At 49.3% G+C, this 19945-nt stretch overlaps 4 protein-coding genes across 6 annotated transcripts in view; 2 read left to right on the forward strand and 2 right to left on the reverse strand.

Moving 5' to 3' along the window:
- kif16ba (kinesin family member 16Ba) overlaps window positions 1-2256 on the forward strand; it is a 42237-nt gene extending 39981 nt beyond the window's left edge. For all 3 annotated transcript variants that reach the window (XM_079999949.1, XM_079999951.1, XM_079999950.1), the window contains 4 exons: window positions 1075-1197; window positions 1290-1379; window positions 1767-1850; window positions 2062-2256. In XM_079999949.1, the coding sequence (XP_079856075.1) occupies window positions 1075-1197; window positions 1290-1379; window positions 1767-1850; window positions 2062-2217 (453 nt within the window). In that variant the 3' untranslated portion in view covers window positions 2218-2256. The remainder of the gene's footprint in view (window positions 1-1074; window positions 1198-1289; window positions 1380-1766; window positions 1851-2061) is intronic.
- Window positions 2257-3590: 1334 nt separating this feature from the next.
- LOC307229853 (uncharacterized protein) lies at window positions 3591-5403 on the reverse strand. The gene is made up of 2 exons (XM_079999954.1): window positions 4980-5403; window positions 3591-4254 (listed from the first exon to the last, which is right to left on the reverse strand). Exons 1-2 carry the CDS (start codon window positions 5140-5142, stop codon window positions 3662-3664), a joined length of 756 nt encoding a protein of 251 aa, XP_079856080.1. The 5' UTR covers window positions 5143-5403; the 3' UTR covers window positions 3591-3661.
- Window positions 5404-5405: 2 nt separating this feature from the next.
- On the reverse strand, window positions 5406-9863 carry ndufaf5 (NADH:ubiquinone oxidoreductase complex assembly factor 5). The gene is made up of 11 exons (XM_079999952.1): window positions 9607-9863; window positions 9154-9194; window positions 8761-8824; window positions 8625-8672; window positions 8408-8511; window positions 8008-8047; window positions 6984-7181; window positions 6573-6633; window positions 6387-6470; window positions 5909-5991; window positions 5406-5679 (listed from the first exon to the last, which is right to left on the reverse strand). The coding sequence occupies exons 1-11, from the start codon at window positions 9823-9825 to the stop codon at window positions 5596-5598; spliced, it is 1026 nt and encodes a 341-aa protein (XP_079856078.1). The 5' UTR covers window positions 9826-9863; the 3' UTR covers window positions 5406-5595.
- Window positions 9864-11846: 1983 nt separating this feature from the next.
- On the forward strand, window positions 11847-18291 carry esf1 (ESF1, nucleolar pre-rRNA processing protein, homolog). The gene is made up of 13 exons (XM_079998413.1): window positions 11847-12296; window positions 12622-12965; window positions 13038-13151; window positions 13236-13345; window positions 13441-13593; window positions 13763-13877; window positions 14535-14757; window positions 14835-14996; window positions 15313-15440; window positions 15539-15623; window positions 16100-16197; window positions 16354-16506; window positions 17279-18291. The coding sequence occupies exons 1-13, from the start codon at window positions 11891-11893 to the stop codon at window positions 17576-17578; spliced, it is 2391 nt and encodes a 796-aa protein (XP_079854539.1). The 5' UTR covers window positions 11847-11890; the 3' UTR covers window positions 17579-18291.
- The last annotated feature ends 1654 nt before the right edge of the window (window positions 18292-19945 follow it).

Below are 19945 nucleotides of genomic sequence, written 5' to 3' on the forward strand. Positions count from 1 at the left end.
CTCTCATCAGTGGAGTTGGAAGCTCCTTCTGTTGATCACAAAGCAAAACCAGGACGTGGAGACGGCCAAACGCCCAAACCGGTGTTTGGGTCCAAACAGACGGTTCTTTTCTTTGTTTTTTGTTTTTTTGTGTGAATTTTTGTTGTGATTCGTGTTTTGTTTTTGGAGGGAACAGCGTTGTCTCATTCCCCACGTGAAGTAATTGTACTTTATTGAGGTTTCTCTGCTGATCTCCGTGTTTTCACCAGGCACACAGATTGAAAAGAAACGATGATTCAGGTGGAGCTGAAACTGAAATGTTTGATTATGTTCATCTGTGGTGTGATGAGAACACCTGGAAATAATATCAATGTTTGTCAACAAGGGAATAAATAAAGTTTGCACACGGTGTGAACCCTGCTCCACCTCCAGGCCTCCTCAGTCATCTGATCCTGGGGATTGTTGCCTCTAAGAAACACCTCTCCTCCACCCATCTCTCCATCCCCCTCTCTCTCTACCGCCACCCTCCTCTGCCCCTCTCCATCTATCTCTCTATACCTCCACCCCTCATCCCTCTCTACCTCCACCCTTCTCCATCCTTCTCTCTCTACCTCCACCCTTCTCACCCTTTCTACCTCCACCCTTCTCCCTCTCCATCCCCACCCTTCTCATCCCTCTCTACCCACACCCTTCTCCCCCTTATCTTCTCCACCCCTCTCTACCTCCACCCTCCTCTCCCCCTCTCCATCCTTCTCTCTCTACCGCCACCCTTCTCCCTCTCCATCCTTCTCTCTACCTCCACCCTTCTCCCCCTCTCATCCCTCTACCCACACCCTTCTCCCCCTTATCTTCTCCATCCCTCTATACCTCCACCCTCCTCTCCCCTTCTCCATCCTTCTCTCTATACCTCCACCCACCTCTCCCTCTCCATACTTCTGTACCACCACCCTTATCCTCCTCTCTACCTCCACCCTTCTCCCCCTCTCATCCCTTTATACCACCACCCTTTTCCCTCTCCATCCTTCTCTCTACCTCCACCCTTCTCCCCTACGTCTCCATCCCTCCCTCTCTCCCTCTCCCCTTGCTGACGGGCAGCCTCTGGCCTCCTCCTCCCTGCTCAGCCTCTCCTCCTCCACCCAGGAGCCCGTCAGGGTTAGCATCACTCGCTACGTGCTACGGGGCCAGGGGAAGGACGAGCACTTTGAGTTCGAGGTCAAGGTGAGTGGGTGGTCCGTGCACCTCCATCTCCAGCTTCCTGTCCATCCTCCTGACCTTCTGTCTCCACCTCTGCCCCCACCCCTGTCCTCCAGATCACAGTGATGGATGAAACCTGGACGGTGTTCCGACGCTACAGCCGCTTCCGGGAGATGCACAGGAGCCTCAAACTGAAGTACCCGGAGGTGACGCTCTTCTTTCGGCCCTTTTGAAAGGTGGTGTGTGGGTGGTGTGCGGGCGGTCACTGAAGAGACGGGCCCTCGGCTTCCAGTGAAAGGAGGACAGCGGTTCGGCCACTAGGGGGCGTTGGCAAAACCAGGGGAGAAACCATTGGGCTTCCACGGTCTTTCCTGCTCGTTGCAACCTGCAAACCTTCTTCTGTTTGCTTTGCGGTCGCATGGCGGGAATTGGCAACACTGGCGAGAGGTTTCTATGCAGTTCCACCAATGGCTGAAGAGTCCCGCGCCGCCGCCCTGGGGGGCCACACCCCCCTGGGGGGCCACACCCCCCGAGGGCGGCGGCTTCATGAGCTCGGTGTTTGGGTTTTGACGGTCGGATGCTTTGTGTTGCAGCTGGCGGCTCTGGAGTTCCCTCCGAAGAAGCTGTTTGGGAACCGGGACGAGAGGATGGTTGCCGAGCGACGCAGCCACTTGGAGGTAGGACGCGCTGGCGTCGGCTGATAAGTTGCGAAAACAACTTTATTTGGGATTTTGCCGTAACGCACTTGTAGGAAGTCTTGAAGTATTTATTTATCTTCTTTTATGTTGCGTTTTCATTGTTAGGGAAACGGTCGTTGTTCTTATAAATGACGCCTCTTGGCTTCGGCTGGAGCCGCGTCTCTCACGCGGCGTCTTCCTGTGTCCACAGCTCTACCTGAGGAACTTCTTCAGGGTGATGCTCTCCTCCTCCCTGTCGCCTCTCAGGACGCACGCTGGGCTGCAGCTCTCCAAGCGGCTGCTCTGCGACTTCTCCCCATTCTTCCGGAAGGGCGTGTTCGACTCCAGCAGCCACGGCACCGGGTGACCCCCCCCCCCCGGGCCAGACGCCCCCCCGGGGATCTCAGAAACGAACCAAAAAAACCCAAAACTGAACGGTCGGTGCCTTCAGCAGGTTGACCTCAGTAGGTCAAAGGTCAGCGGGGGTCGCAGGGCAGTGCCCTCCACTTGAGGTCTTCTTTGAATAAGATACAGTATCAGGTTCTCTTCAACACTACGTTTCCAAGAAGAATGTTTAGAAACAACGTGAATGTTTTTCCAGTGACAGGACGATGAGCAGCTTCAGGAAATGCTGTGAAGGAAGTTGTGAAACGCTAAGAAACTCATTTCCAGAGGATCAGCAGCAACACACCGCGCTCTGTGCCAAGGTTGTGGGTTGCACTCCCACTGGAACTTTGAAACATTGATAAAAAAAACAGGAAACGTTGTTACGACGGTGTAAAAACCTTGTGACCCGTGTCACGGTTGCCAGGTTGCCAGTTGACTTGCAGAAACCCCCTTTTGAACGTTGCCGTGACTCAGCCTAATACTTCACGTGGCGCTTCATCTCTGGGACGGAAACACCGGCCAGCGCTGTTCATTTAGCCATGACACCGCAGCTCCAGATGCAGACGTTACAATGCCGGGGGCTATAACACCAGAACTATAATACCAGGACTACAACACCTGGACTGTAATTCGGGGTTATAATGCCAGGACTACAACACGGGGACTACAACACCTGGGCTATAAGAGATATAACATCTGGATGGTAAACCCTAGACTCCAACTCCGGCGCTATAACACCTGGATTATAGTACGTGGACTAGAACAGCTGCTGGTTTGATTGTACGTGCTGTTCTTAGCACAGGTAGAGCAGAGTATTATTCATAGAAGCAAAGTATTCAAAAAGACGAAAACAAAACAACGTCGTTGAACTGAGACGATGGCAAACGCTCAGATGACTGAACGACAGCCACGTCGAGAGCGGGAGCTTGACTCAACCTGCAGCCTGTTCCTCCCAGAAGCTCTGTTTGACTGTACAGCTTCCTACATGGAGACGTGGTCTGAAGTACTGACGTTGTCATTAAAGGGAACGTGCATCGTTTTCCTCCTGGGGTCGGGGGTGGTCGCTGAAACACAGTGAAGCTGAAATCAAATGAAAATGCATTGAACATTTGCCCTGAAGTAGAATTACAAGTACTTTTATATTTATCACCCAATATTCTTCACACATACTGTACATCCCAAATAAACGCGTAAATTATATGAAGTCTTGGGAAAGGTTTTATCACCAAAAAACTATTAGTAACAGTCAAGGTGGCCACAGTTTCAAAAAAAAAAAAAAAAAAAAAACATTCATGTGGTTTTGCAGGAACCAACAGAACGGAGCCGCAGAACTGGATCCAACTGGTTTTCATGATTTAATTGAGCAAAGATTCATCAACATGAGCTTTTGAATCTGCAGCCTCGCATCAAACTCTGGCTGAACTCTACTGCTCGAGCTGGGAGTAAAGCTCTTCATGCCCCGCTGCTCCCGCTGCCCCCGCTGCTCCCGCTGCCGTCTTGTTGACCGTGGAGTAGAGCGGCTGGTGCTCAGGGGGTCCGGGGGAGTCCTGCCGCCCTTCGGGGCCGTCTGGGATCTCAGCGTATAGAGCCTCAGTCTGGTTCCTGGGTTCCTCCACCGAGTTCCTCTTGGAGAAGCAGCGGTGGAGTAGCACCCCCATCAGCACCATCACCGCCCCCACGAGGAGACCGGCAGCCAGCTTCCAGTGGTCCAGGGCCCCCGGCTCGGGCGGTGGAGGGGCCCCGGATCCCGGTGGCTCCGGCACCACCCGCAAATAAACCCCCCTGTCGTTGCAATTGTACATGGTGGTGTCGAAACCGCTGACCCGAGCGACGGTCATCCAGGCCCCGGCGTCCAGGGCCCCGAAGCGGGGGTCGTCCCGCTGGACCTCGCCGCCCCTCACCGTCAGGAGAGTGACCTTCTTGCCGTTGATGAAGCGGCTCCATTGGAACCTCTCTCCGGGGTTGGAGGCCTGGGGGCAGGGCAGCACGGCGGTCTCACCCTCCACCACCCGAATCTCTGAGACAAAAACCTCCTTAATGTCAGATCGATAACAGAACATTTAGCGAAATATGATTGGACGTCAAATGTTCTCATGTGTTAAGTTACATTTGGAAAGTGATGGAAGACGTCACACTGAAATGAAATAAAAGATGAACCATCTTCCTCCTGAAGATCTCATCTTTTATTTCGCTGATAAGTCACACTATCATATTGAGTTAAATAATAGGATTTCATTCCTTAACAGTAGATTGCTGACAGTTGGATAGTGAACGATTCTCTTCCTTCTGCCCGTTCCAATCAGTAAAACTGAAGTTTGAGTAAAAGCAGCAGATCTGAATGTTCAACATGAGCTTTCTTCATGAATATCCACCTGCAGCAGCAACCGCTGAACGGAATCACAAATATCAATCCAAAATGATATCCATCACTTGAAATCCCCTTCAGCACGAGGCTGTATTGTCAACAGCTCTTTGGGAAACCTCAGCCGCAAAGAATTGTTTTATTCTTAATAACAGATTTTATCGAATAGGCCCAAGAGGAAACAACAGCCTTTAAATATAGTCACGGTCTTTCCTAAAGGTACCGAGACAAACTACTACTACTCGGTTCTCTCGTCCAAACTGAGACAACAAACGGTAATAATAATAACATCCATTAAACGTTTCATGGAAGGAGAAATAACTTGATATACAAAAACGTATGAAATTCCGAGGGGGGGTCCGAGGTGGATGGATTCCCACCGTGTTGATGTTGACAGAAGCTTCCAGAGATCCAGGGCAGCATCCAGGGCAGCGTCCAGAGGAACATCTCAGAGCAGCGTCCAGGGGAACATCTCAGCTGGGACTGGAAGCAGAAGACGCTGAGGAGGGGCAGTGTCCCGCATCTGTGAGGAACTTGGTTCATCCACTTCCTGTTTCCATTCAACGCCCCAGGTTTCAGCTTTAAAAACAATGATCATTTTATTTTGTCACGTGTTGAACATTTTTGGATGTTGTGAAGCGAGTGAAGTATATATTAAATAGTTTGGAGCCTATAGACAAATGGACCACCTTCAACAAAATGTTGATTTAATTGAACAGACAAATTAGGACTTTAAAACAAAGCTGAACTTATTTATCTTTGTATAATGAAATGTAATGATATTTTTCATTTTATCCTGAAATAAACTAATTATTTTCCTATTCAAATAACAAATCATACAAATGAGCCATCAAATAACATTCAGCCTCAGCAAACACATTTGTTTCCAAAAATGCACATTTATTGCAGCGTTTCACCGTGTGGCATTGCCCAAAACCAAAAACCTTTTTTTTTCTAATTTAAAACACTTTATTCACATTTGAAAGTTTTCCTCGACTAAGGTTTGTCCGGAGTTTCCCGTCCCAGTTTGGAAAGATCCCCGAACGACGCGGTGGCCGAGCCGCGCTTCGCCGGTTTGGCCTGAAAACAAACAGAGTTGAGTGAGGAGACGACGGACGACGACCCCTGTCAGTATTTATTCTTTTATTTTATTGTCAATCGTAATATGAAAAACAGTCAAAAAATACACACTCGACTACTGAGTATAAAATATTGAGATTAGTGTTTTCTTTACTTTGACAAGTGGCTTTGAGTTTTTATTTTAGTATATACATAAATACCAACAGTGATGACATCACTTCCTGTTCACCTGCGACTCGTGCGGCTTCCATCCGATCATGTAGAGGATCTGGAAGGTGGCGGGAACGGAGCCGTCCTCGTGCCCGTACATCTCTGAAAGCAGTTGATCGGAGTCTTTACATCAAACTGAACCGGTGACGTGGCACAGCCATTAGTTACAACACCCTCATTAAAGGTGTAAAGCGTGCGTGGACGGCCCTCGGGGGCCATTCCGCGTTTTTTTAAAAAGAGGAAGTGAACATGTGGCAGTTCCTCGGAGGCTAAACATCACTTCTCCATCCCAAAAACATCAGACTGAGTTTGGTGGCGACAGATGGAAGCTCTGCGGAAGGAAACGCCTGAATCAGAGGTTTTTACTGAAATAGATTAGGGCAGGGCAACGGGTGGCCCGGGTTCCAAATGAGGTCCCTGACCCCAGATCCACAGATCACAGGCCTCAGAATCCATACGTAGTGATGGTTTTTACTGAAGCTAAATCTGAGACGAACCTTTGTAAACGGCCGCCGCCGCCAACATGGTGTCTCTGTGCAGCAGCGAGCGTCTGTTCCACGCACAGTTACTCTCCCCCATTCCTGCACAGAAGACGAGAGGAAGGTTACACACAATCCCCCGCCGAGTGACACATTGAAAAGTGTGTTTCCGTGTTTGGAGGAACGACGGGGTGAGCCAGGTACCCTGGAGGTCGGCCATGACCTCAAACATCCCCGGGTAGAAAACCTGGATCTCATCGGTGTCCTGCGGGGAGGGAGGAGAGACTTTCAAACACATCAGCTACTAATGTCACTTCCTCATGATGCACATACACATCTTGTTTTACACCCGAAAAACATCAAGTAAAAGTGTGGATGACTTAAGCGCTGTGCTTTTGAACGTCATTTTGGAAACGGATTTAACAATATGTTATAAACAAGCAATGGGCCGCAATCTATTGTCCGGTGGGCCGGGTGTGTCCCCGGGCCGCCAGTTGGGGACCCCTGTATCTTACCGTAACAGGCAACTAAAAGAAAACACCTGAGCAACACATCGGCAGGAAGCTGCAGCCTCCCCGTGGGGCGGTGCGAGGAGGTCGCGGCCCCGGCGCTCACCACGGTCAGCATGCTGAAGCCGGCCTGGCCCAGCAGGTTGCCCAGGTCGGTGACGGCCGTGTAGGGTGACACGCGCGGCGAGAAGCCGCCCTCGCGCTCCGTCTCCGCCAGCTGCAGCGAGCAGCGCAGCTCGTACAGCGTCTCCCCTCCCACCATGGCTCCGATGAAGACCCCGTCCGCCTTCAGCACCGCCCGGACCTGGGATGGGGGCGGGACACCGTCAGATTCTGGACCTGGACCGCGGTGCTGGAAAGGTCTGTGTTGACTACAAACGGAGGAAGCAGCAGCGCTGGCAGACCGGATTGACTGACTGGTTTATACCGGCCGCAAGCACCAGGGCAAACGACGTCACCAGGCGCCACGGTGCGTGGAGACCTGCGCGACGTCGCCAGATCAAAGTGCCTCTGGATAAACCTACAACCAATCACAGCGACGGAACCCGACCGGGGCAAATGGAGCATGAGCCGGCAGGTCGCTCAGGTTGCCAGGCTGCTGCGGCACCGGTCACAGGTGAAGTTCAAAGTCCACCGAGACCTTTTGACGCAGAGACTGAAGAGCAAACAGCTTCTCACTCAGGTTTGGTGATTTTGTGAATGAACAGGTGGTTGTAAAGTTCAGTTTGCAAATAAAAGGTTTTGTTTTTACTGGTATGTTTTTTTATGTGCAGCCTCTTTTTAGAGAACCCTGCAACAAGGAGAGTGATTACACGTTGTCTCCGTTCCATAGCTCAGTAAATAGTCCTCATAAGAAGCTGAGCCGGATGTGGGACCAGCTCCTTTTCGCCGCTTCTGTTGGTTCAACCGCCATGATCAGCACTCCCTCCTCGGCGTGAACCGGCTCGCACGCCCTGTCGGCTGCTCCTCTTCTTTTACTACTCCCTGTGTCACGCGGTACTTTCTCTCTACTGCCCCCAGTGGTTTCTGACAATACTGCAACTGGGATTGTGCCAGCTGTGAGCGTCCTGCGCCCCCTGCTGCCTCCACCGCATTCCCCCTCTCATGAAGGTGCAGGACCGGGTGTCTACCTGTCTGAGGGCTCCAGGCAGGTCGTTGATCCAGTGCAGACTGAGGGAGCAAGACACCACAAGGTCAAACTGTGAGCAGCACCTTTCCATGTGAAGCTCAAATCCTGGAACCTTTTGGTGAAACTGATGAGGAATCCGCTGATCCTCTGTTCCCTCGCCAACGAGACAGCTAGCATTTTGCTTGAGGGCACTTCAGAAGGAAGTTCCCCCCAATCACATAATCCAAATATGATGTATATGGGAAGATAGTGACATAGTGAGTTAACCCTTTCATTTGCTTCATCCACATTCTTTATCTTGATAAAAAATCATTTTGGAGCATTGAACATGTCCCAATCAGGGCCCCCAGGAGGTCCCAGCACCCCATTTTGAGCACCTCACAGCAGAGCCACACTCTCACCTCATGCTACTGACGACGATGTCGAAGGTGTTTTCCCTGAAGGGAAGAAACTCCTCGTCTGCGAGGACGAAGCGGGTCGGCATCTCGCAGCTTCTGCTCTTCTTCTGGAGAGGGAAGTATAGAAACGCTTCAAACCAGAGAGAACAGGCGGAGCGACAACACCGCGGAAGGAAGACCTTTCAGGTGTTTGGAGGATCCGTCAACGGCGTTCGCTCACCGAGGCTCCGTCCGACACGTCTGTGAGGAAGAAGCTCTGCACCACGTCCTGCAGCAGAACACAGAGCAGCGCCGCATGAATACCCAGTGTGGCCATAATGTGATGAGATGTTATAGGATGAGGTATTGATCTGTGCCTTGCTCAGGTGCTGCGCGATGTGACTTCTACCACAACCGACGTCCAGAGCGAGAGGGAACGTTCTGTGGGGACGGAGAATCTGGTTTCTGATGGAGCTGATTTCAACTGCACGATAAGTCCAAAGCATAAATATCAGAACATCTTTCCAATGAGAAACACCAAGAGTATGTTTTTTTTTTTTGTGCAGATATCAAACCAGTCCTGGACTAACTTTACTGTCCCCACATTCAACGGGTTGAAAGCGTCGAAGCAGATCGCCCAAAGTCTGTGTCACTGGTGGTTCTGTCCTGGGGGGGGGGGTGTCAGGGTCCCGCGGAAGCTGTGTTACGCTCTAAACTCTTGCAGGAGGTCAGTGCAGCTCAGCCAGGAGCCGTGTTCTGACGTCACTGACCTGGCGATGTCGTAGACTCTGTCAGCCACGCGGCCGCCGACCTGAAGGACAAACGCAACCACAGGGTTTAGTCGCTGTGAAGCTTCTTCGGTGAATCGCTCGTGGAACAAGATCTTGAGCATTCTGCCCCAACGTCCTCACGCTGGACGTCCTGCACTCTTCTCGGTTATGTACATTTCTATATTTTTTGCACGCTTCTTGTTCTCTCTCTTTTGTCTTTTTTTGTTTTCACAACATTGTGTCTGGCTCTATGTACAAGTACTTCATATCCAAGAGTATCTGCTTCCATCTTATGACGATAAAAACCTCTGAACTCATCTAGAGTCTAGTTTCATTTTGTCCGTTTGGGTTTTTCAAAATCCAAAGGACGGGTCCACGGGTTTGGTTTTTAAAGGTGCTATACAAATACATCTATTATTGTTATTGTTGTTATTATTGTTATTGTTATTCTACCTCATCTCTCAGGTAGTCATATTTGCTGCTGTCCTGGAGCGAGGAGGCCCAGTTCTTCTGCCTCCTCTTCATCGTCCTGTCAAACACGTTCATGGCCGCCCCGGAGGACAGCGGCCGGCGGGGCCCGCGGGGCCCCGAGGAGGCGGCCGTGAGCGGAGCGGGTGGAGGCTGATGGAGGCAGCTGAGCAGCCTCGGTAGAACAGTGGAGCCTCGCTTCATTGTGTTTCACCTTGTCCGGCCTCAGCGTCCCCACCGGAAGTTAGAGGCGACATGGATTAAAAACATCCGGGTCGTGACGGCACCCGGAACTGGATTAGGATTATTAACGTTATATTTTTTTCCTTTTATTTGTTTATTTTTATTAAGAAAATTCAAAATATGCGAACAATATGGCTTCAACGTTTCACAGCGCCATAACAAACATAGGAAGAGATGGTAATAAAATTAAAATACATCAGATTAATACTAACTCTGATGCTTGATTTAGTTTCCATGTGTTTAAGAGCTTTCATAAGATAAAAACAGGTTTCGTGAATCGAGGGTTCGGACCTGAATGACTTACGCCATTCGAAACATGTGTCTACTACTAACATCAAAGAGAAATAACCAACTTTTCTTCTTCCAAACGAATAAAACTTCAACGTCCAAAACACACGAGTTTAACGCACCGCGCTGACGTCCTTCTAACCTGCTTTGTCCCGCGTCGCTTTCCGTAGCAGCGAGGATCAGCTTCCGGGAGTGATGCATGCTGGGAAAACACGTGCGCGCACCGCTGCAGGGAGGTACGGCTGCTCCGTAACGTAGCAACACTCATGTCACGTCATTACATACAAGTTCGTCATTTACATGAAGTGTTGACTGTTGTTTATCAGATTCCAACCGTTCAGATGTCTCTCTGGAGGGAAATAACCTGTTGTTTACAACTCTGGTCGATGCTAAGCTAACAGCGTTAGCACACCAGTCCTCCCAGCTGCATGACGTCATTGTGAGCCGTGCAGGTTGAGCTCCAGGCGGAGGAGAACGTGGGGCTTTATCGTGTGAACCCTTCCAGTTGCATGTTGTGCATGAGATGTGCTCTGCGAATAAAGGTTGTTGTTATTATGTCGAGGGGTCAAGGCCGCATGTGTTGTTAGTATCTGGAACACGACAACCGCAGTACGCACCGACGTGGTTGAGGTCTCCCTGGAAGAGCGACGTTTCATACGTCTTGTCGTTCGAGGTCGCTTCATATCGATCTACATTTGGAGCAGAAATCAGTGGAAAAACTGGCTGCTCCGTGACATCCTCCTCCAAAGTTATAGTTAGAAGTCCAAGCTTCGTCATTCAGGACTCATTCCTCCCAGCCACTCGCAGGTACCATATCTAAACAGACAGCTTGAGCCGTGGTTGCGTTAAAAAGGAAAGTTGGAAAACTGTAGCTCGTTCTGCATTTTACAAAACCCCGGAAACTATTATCGCAACATGCAGTGACGTAAGTGCACACAAACTGTAGGAGTCGAAAACAGTGCAAGACATATTCTGTGTGTGTGTCCTCACACATGGAGTTAATTTACAACTCCAGAATAACAGGTCTGAATTGTGTCCGTTTTATTTTAGTCCTAAAAGTCAGAAATGTTGATGAAATGTCTGTGAGGGATATATTTATTAATATTATTAGTATTATTATTATTATTATTCATTGAATGAGGTGTGCAGGAGTGGAATTTGCATTAAAACCTGCACAATCTGGAGAGCTGGGTTGGAAAACATTGTTCAAGAGGAGAGCGACTTTATAAAAATATAAATGAGGCTGTGCCTAGTGAACATGATGGATGTTTGCAGGGAATAGTCATAGAACATCTATAAAGTGATCGGTGCATTATTCATACACCAATGTACGCAGCCTAATCCATCGGGATCAATTAGGGATTAAGTTTCTTGCTCAAGGACACTACAGCATGCTATCAGGAGGAGCCTGGGATCGAACCAGCAACTGTCATAGTACGATAAGACCCGTGCTACCTACTGACCCCTTTGTAAACTAAAAGAGTCCCGTAACAGGGAGTGATGTGTTTTCTAAAGAACAGAGAACGTTTTTCATGAAGAATCCAGTTTTGGCAGGAGACTCCAGGGAGTGACTGTCTCTCTCTCTTATGGGATTTGTTTTGCATATTGATAAAGCAATTCTGTTCCGCGCACGTGTTAAACAGCCAGACTTCATCACACACATTCCTTCTTTCCTGTCACAGGTGTAACTGATTCCCTGTGCCGTTGTCGGGTGACGCTTGCCCGTTGAGCCCCCATCATGTCTTCCAAAAAGAACCAGAGCGCCGACGAGCGCTTCGCCCGCGTGCAGAAAGACCCCCGCTTCTGGGAAATGCCCGCAAAGGAGAGCAAGATCAAGATTGACAAGCGTTTCCAGTCCATGTTCCACGACAAGCGCTTCCAGGTGAACTACACCGTGGATAAACGTGGCCGTCCCGTCAACCACTCCACCAAAGAAGACTTGAAGCGCTTCTACAACCTCTCAGACTCGGAGGAAGAAGAGGAGGGGGGGAATAGGAAGGAGAAAGTGGCCGAAGGGAAAAAAAATAAACATAAAATCAAAGAAGAGAAGTCTGGGAAAATATCAAAGAAAGGCAAAGCGGTGGAGAAACAAGATGCATTGAAAGAAGAGCAGCAGATTCGAGGGGTTCGGGTCGTTGAAGAAGGTGAGTGGAAGAAGCTTCTGGTTCCTCTGTTGTCACGGTAACGGTTACCTGTGCCCGAGTGTCGGGTTCTGGGGGAAGTAGATTAAACCACAACATATATTTATTCTGCTATGATAAAAGGAGGATCGCACCGGCCTAATACCAACAAAGTATTGCTATCGGTACTCTGCAAGTACTAGTATGTACTACGAGTAAATATGAGTTGAAAGTAGTAGTAAGTACTAGTAAGTAGGTGCTCGTTATCAGTAAGTACCCTAGAGTAGTGAACCGCTGCTTCAGGAAGTAAAAGTACGAGCGTTTGTAAGTAAGCAATAAATTTCTCCAGATGATGATGACGATGATGAGGAAGATGGGGGAGGGAGTGGAGATGGAGGAGGCTTGGAATTTGGAACCTACAGTGGTGAAGAGGATGACAGTGAGGAAGAGGAGGGTAGCGATGAAGAAGACGATGATGAAGCTGAGAGCGGGAGCGGTGCGGAGGAGGAGGAGTCCGCTTTGGATTACGACTCGGACGACAGCGGGCCCGACCTGGCCAGGGGAGTGGGCAACGTGGAGACCAGCTCCGACGAAGACGAGGAGGACGAGGTGAACGCCCTGCTGCGGCGAGAGGAGGACCACCTCGAACACGACTGGGGAGAGCTCTGCAAGGACGCCCCCCGGAGGGATGAGGTGGGTCTGCGAGTCCGGCCCTTTTCCTTCCGGGGGTGCTTTCCGGTCTGAGCTGGTTCTGTGTGGTTCCAGGAGTCCTCCCGTCTGGCCGTGTGCAACATTGATTGGGACCGGATGAAGGCCAAGGACCTGCTGGCGCTGTTCAACTCCTTCAAACCCAAAGGGGGCGTGGTGCTCTCCGTCAAGGTAGCGCCACCTGGAGGTCACTTTACAGCTCAGCGGCGTGCTGCGAAGTTTGGATTTCAAATATAATCTCTCTCTCGCCCCCAGATCTTTCCCTCTGAGTTTGGGAAGCAGAGGATGGAGCAGGAGCAGTCTCGTGGTCCGCTGGAGCTCATGAAGCTTCCAGAAGATCCCGACAACGACACAGAGGAGGAAAAGTAGGGATGGGACGGCGCTGCGCCAGAGTCGTATCATAGAGATGATCCAGGCGCACACTGCTCGTTAAAGCCGCGTTTTCATTCTTCCATTTCAGGATCCACAGGGAGAAGCTGCGCGACTACCAGTTCAAACGTCTGAGGTACTACTACGCCGTGGTAGAGTGCGACTCCACGCAGACCGCCGCCAACATCTACCAGGAGTGCGACGGGTTCGAGTACGAGAGCAGCTGCTCCATCCTCGACCTACGGTGAGGACCACCTTCGTGTAAAGTAGTAAAAACTGCTCTGAGCCTCGTCCCTAGTAGCAGCGGCATTCTAAAGACACTGCTCAGACTCTTTATTAGACATTAGAGTACTTAAACCAATTTAGAAGGATATTAAATAATCAAATGACAAATATTAAATCTACCGCCGCAGCTTCATTCCAGACGACATGGCGTTTGAGGACGAGCCCAAAGACGTGGCGACAGACGTGGATCTGTCGGTGTACACGCCCAAACTGTTCAACTCCTCGGCCACGTCCACCTCCAAGGTCTGTCTGACAACGATTTAGGATCAATATCATCAATATAATCATTATCATGTTGATCCTAAATCTCTCTGTCCATTCACATTTACTTTCTCTAAGCTGATCACGAAGGCTTCCCTTTCCTGTGTTCCATATAAATAAAGCTACATAAACAGTCGCATGCACTCTTTAATTAAATTATATTTTAAAAGTACATACTGTAGGATCACAATGTATTGTTATTTTGATCCCAAAATATGTATCCAACTTCTGATGGACAGGCCGTAGAGAATGATCGATTTTTATCCCAAATCTGTTGGCCCTAAATAAAGATATACAGGAGGATCATTTTTAAAAGGACTTTGTTTTGTCCTTCTATCCAGAAAACAAGTTGTCAAACTAAACGTGGATTCTTGAGGATCTGCAGACCGGGCCTTCATTGGAAAGCACAAATGAGATCATTGTGAACAAAATTCATTTTAATGGTTGAAAAGATTGCTGAATTTCACTTTCCTCTGACCAAATTAGACTAGAACCTTAAGGTGGAATGTTGTTCATAAGCAGATGTGCTGATGGTTATGAATATGATAAATGATGACTTTGGTTTAGATCACATGGATATGGTGTAAATAACATTGATATGGTTTAAATCACAAATGTGATGTGTTCTTCCACCACCAGGTGGAGGTGACGTGGGACGAGACGGACCACGAACGCGTCACGGCGCTGAACAAGAGGTTCAACAAGGACGAGCTGCTGGACATGGACTTCAACGCCTACCTAGCGTCCTCCAGTGAGGAAGAGGAGGAGGAAGGAGAGACGGAGGGCAGAGGAGACGAGGAGGAGGAGGGGGAGGAGGAGGAGGGGGAGGAGGAGGAGGAGGAGGAGGAGGAGGCGGCAGCAGGTAGGAGCTGAACACTGAAAGATCTGAGGATTAAAATCCCTGCGCTCTGATTGGTTACCATGGACTTCCTGTTCCAGCTGAACAGAGGGAGCAGCTTCCTGTGGAGGAGAAGAAGAAGAAGAGGAAGAAGAAGAGTGGGGACCAGATCAGCCGCTACAGAGAGCTGCTGATGGGAATCCAGAACAGAGAGATGCAGCAGAACAACAAGGAGATGGAGATGGAGGTCACCTGGGTGCCAGGTAGCTCCGCCCGTGCCCACACGGGCCCCTCCCCCTTGCTTACGCATTGCATTTAATTCGTTTGCTATGATCATTATAATTATTTTATTCTACTATATATTATTATGTTATTACTGCTATGATTATTAATCTGGCCCCAAATGATAGTTTGTTAAATATATTTATATTTTTATGTATTCCATATTTTTACCATTACCCCAGTATTTAAACACCCAACAGGATGTAAAATATTTAAATATAGAACTAAATAGTTAGAATACTGAAGAAATATAATGTGTTTGGTTTGGGGTTTGACGCCTCGTTTCCACGGTAACAGGGCTGAGGGAGACGACCGAGAAGCTGGTGAAACAGAAGCTGGAGGGCTGCGACCAGCGCACGCCCTGGGAGGACTACCTGGAGAAGAGGAGGCAGAAGAAGAAGGACAAGAAGGCTCAGAGGGGACAGGTGGGTCAAGCAAGCAAACACACACACACACACACACACACACACACACACACACACACACACACACACTCCACTGTAGTAACGCTGTCTTCCTCCAGGGGGCGGCAGAGTCCAACCTCAGTGATGATGAAGATCTTCCTCCAGACGTCGACTTCAATGATCCTTTCTTCTCTGAAGAGCTTGGTAAATGTGATATGTTTAATGGATACTAGTAAATAGTTAGTTACAGTTTATAAATCGTTTCTAGTGGTTCTAATTGAGGCTGCATTTAAACTAAATACTGTTTTTATTTTAACTCGTCATAAAGACATATGACATATCTCTTAAAAAACTCAAACCTTCTGAGACTCTAGAAGGTGGTTTTCCCTCATTTCGCAGGAGCTAGGCTAGTTGATCCCTTCCACAGCCATGCACTGAGCTAACACAGTTAGCATTCAGGGCTGGAGTGTCCCTTTAATGGCCACAGGTCGTTTGTATCTGGTCCTCTGATTGGCTTAGCGGGCTGGGGGCGAGGTTAAGTATAACTCCTTCCTGTTCTTCCTGCTGTGAACCAGGCGCTCACAGGAAACAGGAAGTAAGCTGTGTCTTTACTTCCTGTGTGTGTGTGTGTGTGTGTGTGTTTGTGTGTGTGTGTCTGTGTGTGTGTGTATTTTATGTAGCTGGCCTGAAGAAGAAAACAGCAGGAAAGAAGAAGAAGAAGAAGGGAGCGGAGGAGGAGAGAACAGCTGAGGAGGAAGAGGAGATGGAGAGACAGAAGGTTGGAATGGAGGAAGAGATTCCACACACACACTCATTCACTACCACAAGAAGTCACTGTACCTAACTTTAGAGTCTGAAATGTAAGTGTGTGTGTGTGTGTGTGTGTGTGTGTGTGTGTGCGTGCGCGTGTGTGTGTGTGCGCGTGCGTGCGCAGGCTGGGATGTCTCTGCTGATGGACGAGGACGAGGACGAGGCCAAACACAAACACTTCAACTTCGATAAGATCGTGGAGCAGCAGAACCTGAGCAAGAAGAAGAAGAGGAAGCTGCAGCGACGCAGCGAGGAGCCCGAGGAGGACTACTTCCAGGTCAGGGGTCACCACACAGGAAGTCTCACTCACTGATCCCTGCCTTCTGTATTCAGGGGAAAATGTAATTTTGTCATTTTTATGAATTATTTATTTGAGTGTTGCTATGGTAACCAGCCCGGTATGGAGAGAGCTACATCGGCAACACTTTTAGAGTGGAAATGTTTCTTTTGACTACAGATTGATGGGTGGATGGATGGTTGGATGGATGGGTAGATGATTGGGTGAGTGGGTGGATGGATGGTTGGGTGGGTGAATGGGTAGATGGCTGGATGGATGGGTAGATGGTTGGGTGGCTGGATGGATGGTTGGATGGATGGGTGAATGGGTAGATGGCTGGATGGATAGGTGGATAGATGGGTAGATGGTTGGGTGGGTGGATGGATGGATGGGTAGATACTTTATTGATTCCTGGAGGGAGACTGCAGTGTCCCAACATGTTGGAGAAGGAACAACATGTTAATACGCAGTAACCCTTGGAGTTAACTTGAGGATGGAAACATAAACAATAAACCTGAAAAGCTTCAAAGTAACGGATCGTGATGGAAATGGCCCAAAAGCTTAAAAAAGAAAAATGATCACGGTAGAATAGAAACTGTTTAATATCGCTGTTTCCCTCTTTATTCTTTCTATCGAGTAGGATCAGCTCAACGTCCGTCGGTCTCTCAAGCTCATTGGTGCAACGACAGAGTTTTTCTTATTTGTCGCATGAGTTGGGACGTGAACTCACTCGGCCACATGTCGTGCGTTGTGTTCTCGTGTTCCGCTCCAGGTGGACGTGGCGGACCCTCGCTTCCAGGCGGTCTTCACCTCCCACCTCTTCAACCTCGACCCCTCCGACCCCAACTACAAGAAGACCAAGGGGACACAGAGCATCCTGGACGAGAAGCAGCGCCGGAGGGAGAGCCAACAGGAAGCCGCCGGCCGCCAACAGGAAGTGCGGGGGCAGAAAAGAAACGTGGCCGCCGAGGCCTCGTCAAAGAAAGGCATGGACCCCGGTCTGTCTCTGCTGGTGAAGTCCATAAAGAACAAGACGGAGCAGTTCCAGGCCAAGAAGCGGAAGCTGCTGTAGGGACCAGGACCAGGACTCTGGAACTTTGTTTGTTTATATCGTTAAAGGTTTCCTCTGCTGGGGAAGACGGACCATTCCCTCCTCAAACCTACAACCTGCTGTGGCAGAACAATATAAATTAAGGCTCCTTAAACCTTTTAACGGCGACGCCCTTTGGTAGATACTCTCTGGCTGAGCCCCCAACACACACACACACACACACACACACGCACACACCTGCCTTGAACTTTGCTCAACAACAAACCAAACACTGCATCATCATTAGTGAGATTGAATACAAATATTTTGTGAAAAGAAGTAAATGTAAAAGAAAATAAATTGAAAAGATCATGCAGTTCCTTCAAAATACCCCCAGGGGGCAGCAGACCCCCAGGGCAGGGGAAACCCTGTAGCTTGTGTTTGGGTTGGCGTCATAGCGATGCCGCGTGAAACTGCCACAGGACCAATGGAGGACATGGGAGGTGTGGCCTTCTGGGTTCTCAGTGTGCGGCTGTTTGTCACAGTAAGGAGACAAATAAAGGAGACAAATGAAGGCGACAAAAGCTCGCTTGGAACCAAAAAAGTACCAGGGTGCTCGCCACATTTTTTGCCTGAAGAGGGTCCTGGGTTCATTTCCCGCCTGGGGCGCTGATCTCCCCATCAGGAAGTTGTTAAAGATATATAACTTACTAAAATGCAGTTTAGTTTTGTTTACCAAAAAAATAAAAACAAAAAACTTTCAACGCAAATGCTGAATAAATATAATTCCTTTGTGTTTTACTACGTGCCGCTCCTCTGCATTTCTCAAGCGTTGAAGGTTTGAGCGAATGTTTTCTTTAAAGGAGAAGGAACAAAGCAGAGCAGCAGCGAAAAGAGAAGAGTTGTAAAGTCATCCCCCGGTGACGGCACCGAGCCACTTGGACTTCAAGGAAAGGATCACCTTCCAGAACAAGCACTCTCTAACTTTTGCTATTAAGTGCACTTACAATTTCTGAGTGCAGTTGCACTTTTACATCACTGCCTTAAAATTGTGCTCTTGGAGTTGGGGGGGGGGAGAGGCCTCGTGGAGGGATGGGCCCCCTGCTATTGATGTAGGTACCAGATGTGCTCGGCAGATCGGCTCGCGCCCGCAAGTCGGGGTGACACAAACCCCGTGGTGCAATGAAAGCGAGGACTGGCTCACGCCGGCTGAGGTGCAGGTGGAGGCCGCACCACTGACCCAACTCACCCACGCCGCCTGGGAGCTGGAGCGGCTACGGTTCGTATGAGCGTTATTACATAACTTATACTTATAACATTTTGACTGGCAAGTCTCATTTAGGTTGGGGTTTTTTTTCCAGGCAAAAAAAAAAAAAAAAATTTCTGGAGCCAAACATTAAGGAAGTGATGTCGTGCCCTCAAGTGAAACGCACTTTTCCAGTGGTTGCGTGCACAACACAGAAGTCACACAGTGCAAAACCAGGTGCTCGGGGGGGGGCGGGGTTGAAAGAGGCACCATTCTCCATATTACATGTCAGTGTACCATCAAAATGACTGTCGTGTTATTTGGGTTTTTACTTGAAATGCCTGCCTACACTCCCTCGTCCCTTGAACTTCTGGCTGCTGTTCCACACCGGTCTCACCGGAGTTGTCACGCAATGCGGGTCCGGTGCCACCTGGTGGCTTGTGTACCAAACTGGCCCTTTCCAGTCCCTCTTGATGTCTTCCGTGAGGATCCTCCGTCCATGGATACTTTGCGTCCCAGTGTGGAGATTTTATGTGAGCATCCTCTTTGACGTAGGTAAGTCCTTCCTTTATAACTTCAAGTTCTTTTTCCTCTGCCAGGGTCATTTCTTTTCCTCCAGGCTTGCAGGTTCCACACCGAGACGAGGTCTCCCACCACCCTCACCCTTTGTGGAGCAAGTCTTCCCTCCCTGTGGCCGATGAGAAGCTCGACTTTTGGCCTCAACTCCTCCGGTTCAAGCTCCGGGAAGGACTTCTTTAGTTTCTCAGGCTCAATGACCTTGTGTACCAGGGCAATCTCATCTAGTCCATAGCGGACAAGCTGGTGGGCTACCTCTCTGCCTTTAGGCGTCTTGCTCCTGACTCTGAGGAGGCGTCTTTGTGTACTCACCTTCGTGGTCATCCCGCCCACACCGAGTACAACTAAGCTCACCTTCTCACTCCGTCACCTCTATGGGTAATGTAGTTGGTGTCGGATGCAAGGTCTATCAAAGTCCCAATTTTCTTTCCTGCATTGGCAGTGACCTCCAACAGCATCATGACAACAGGAAGTTCACTGATTCCAATCCTCTCCAGAAGCTCGGGTTGATTTTCACTGGGGTGGCTTGTTCTTGCAGTGTTGTTGCTGAAAGCTTTCCTCCACCTTCCCTCCACCTTTCCTCCAGG

Source organism: Zeus faber, assembly GCF_960531495.2.
Source record: "Zeus faber genome assembly, chromosome: 4".
NCBI lineage: Eukaryota > Metazoa > Chordata > Actinopteri > Zeiformes > Zeidae > Zeus > Zeus faber.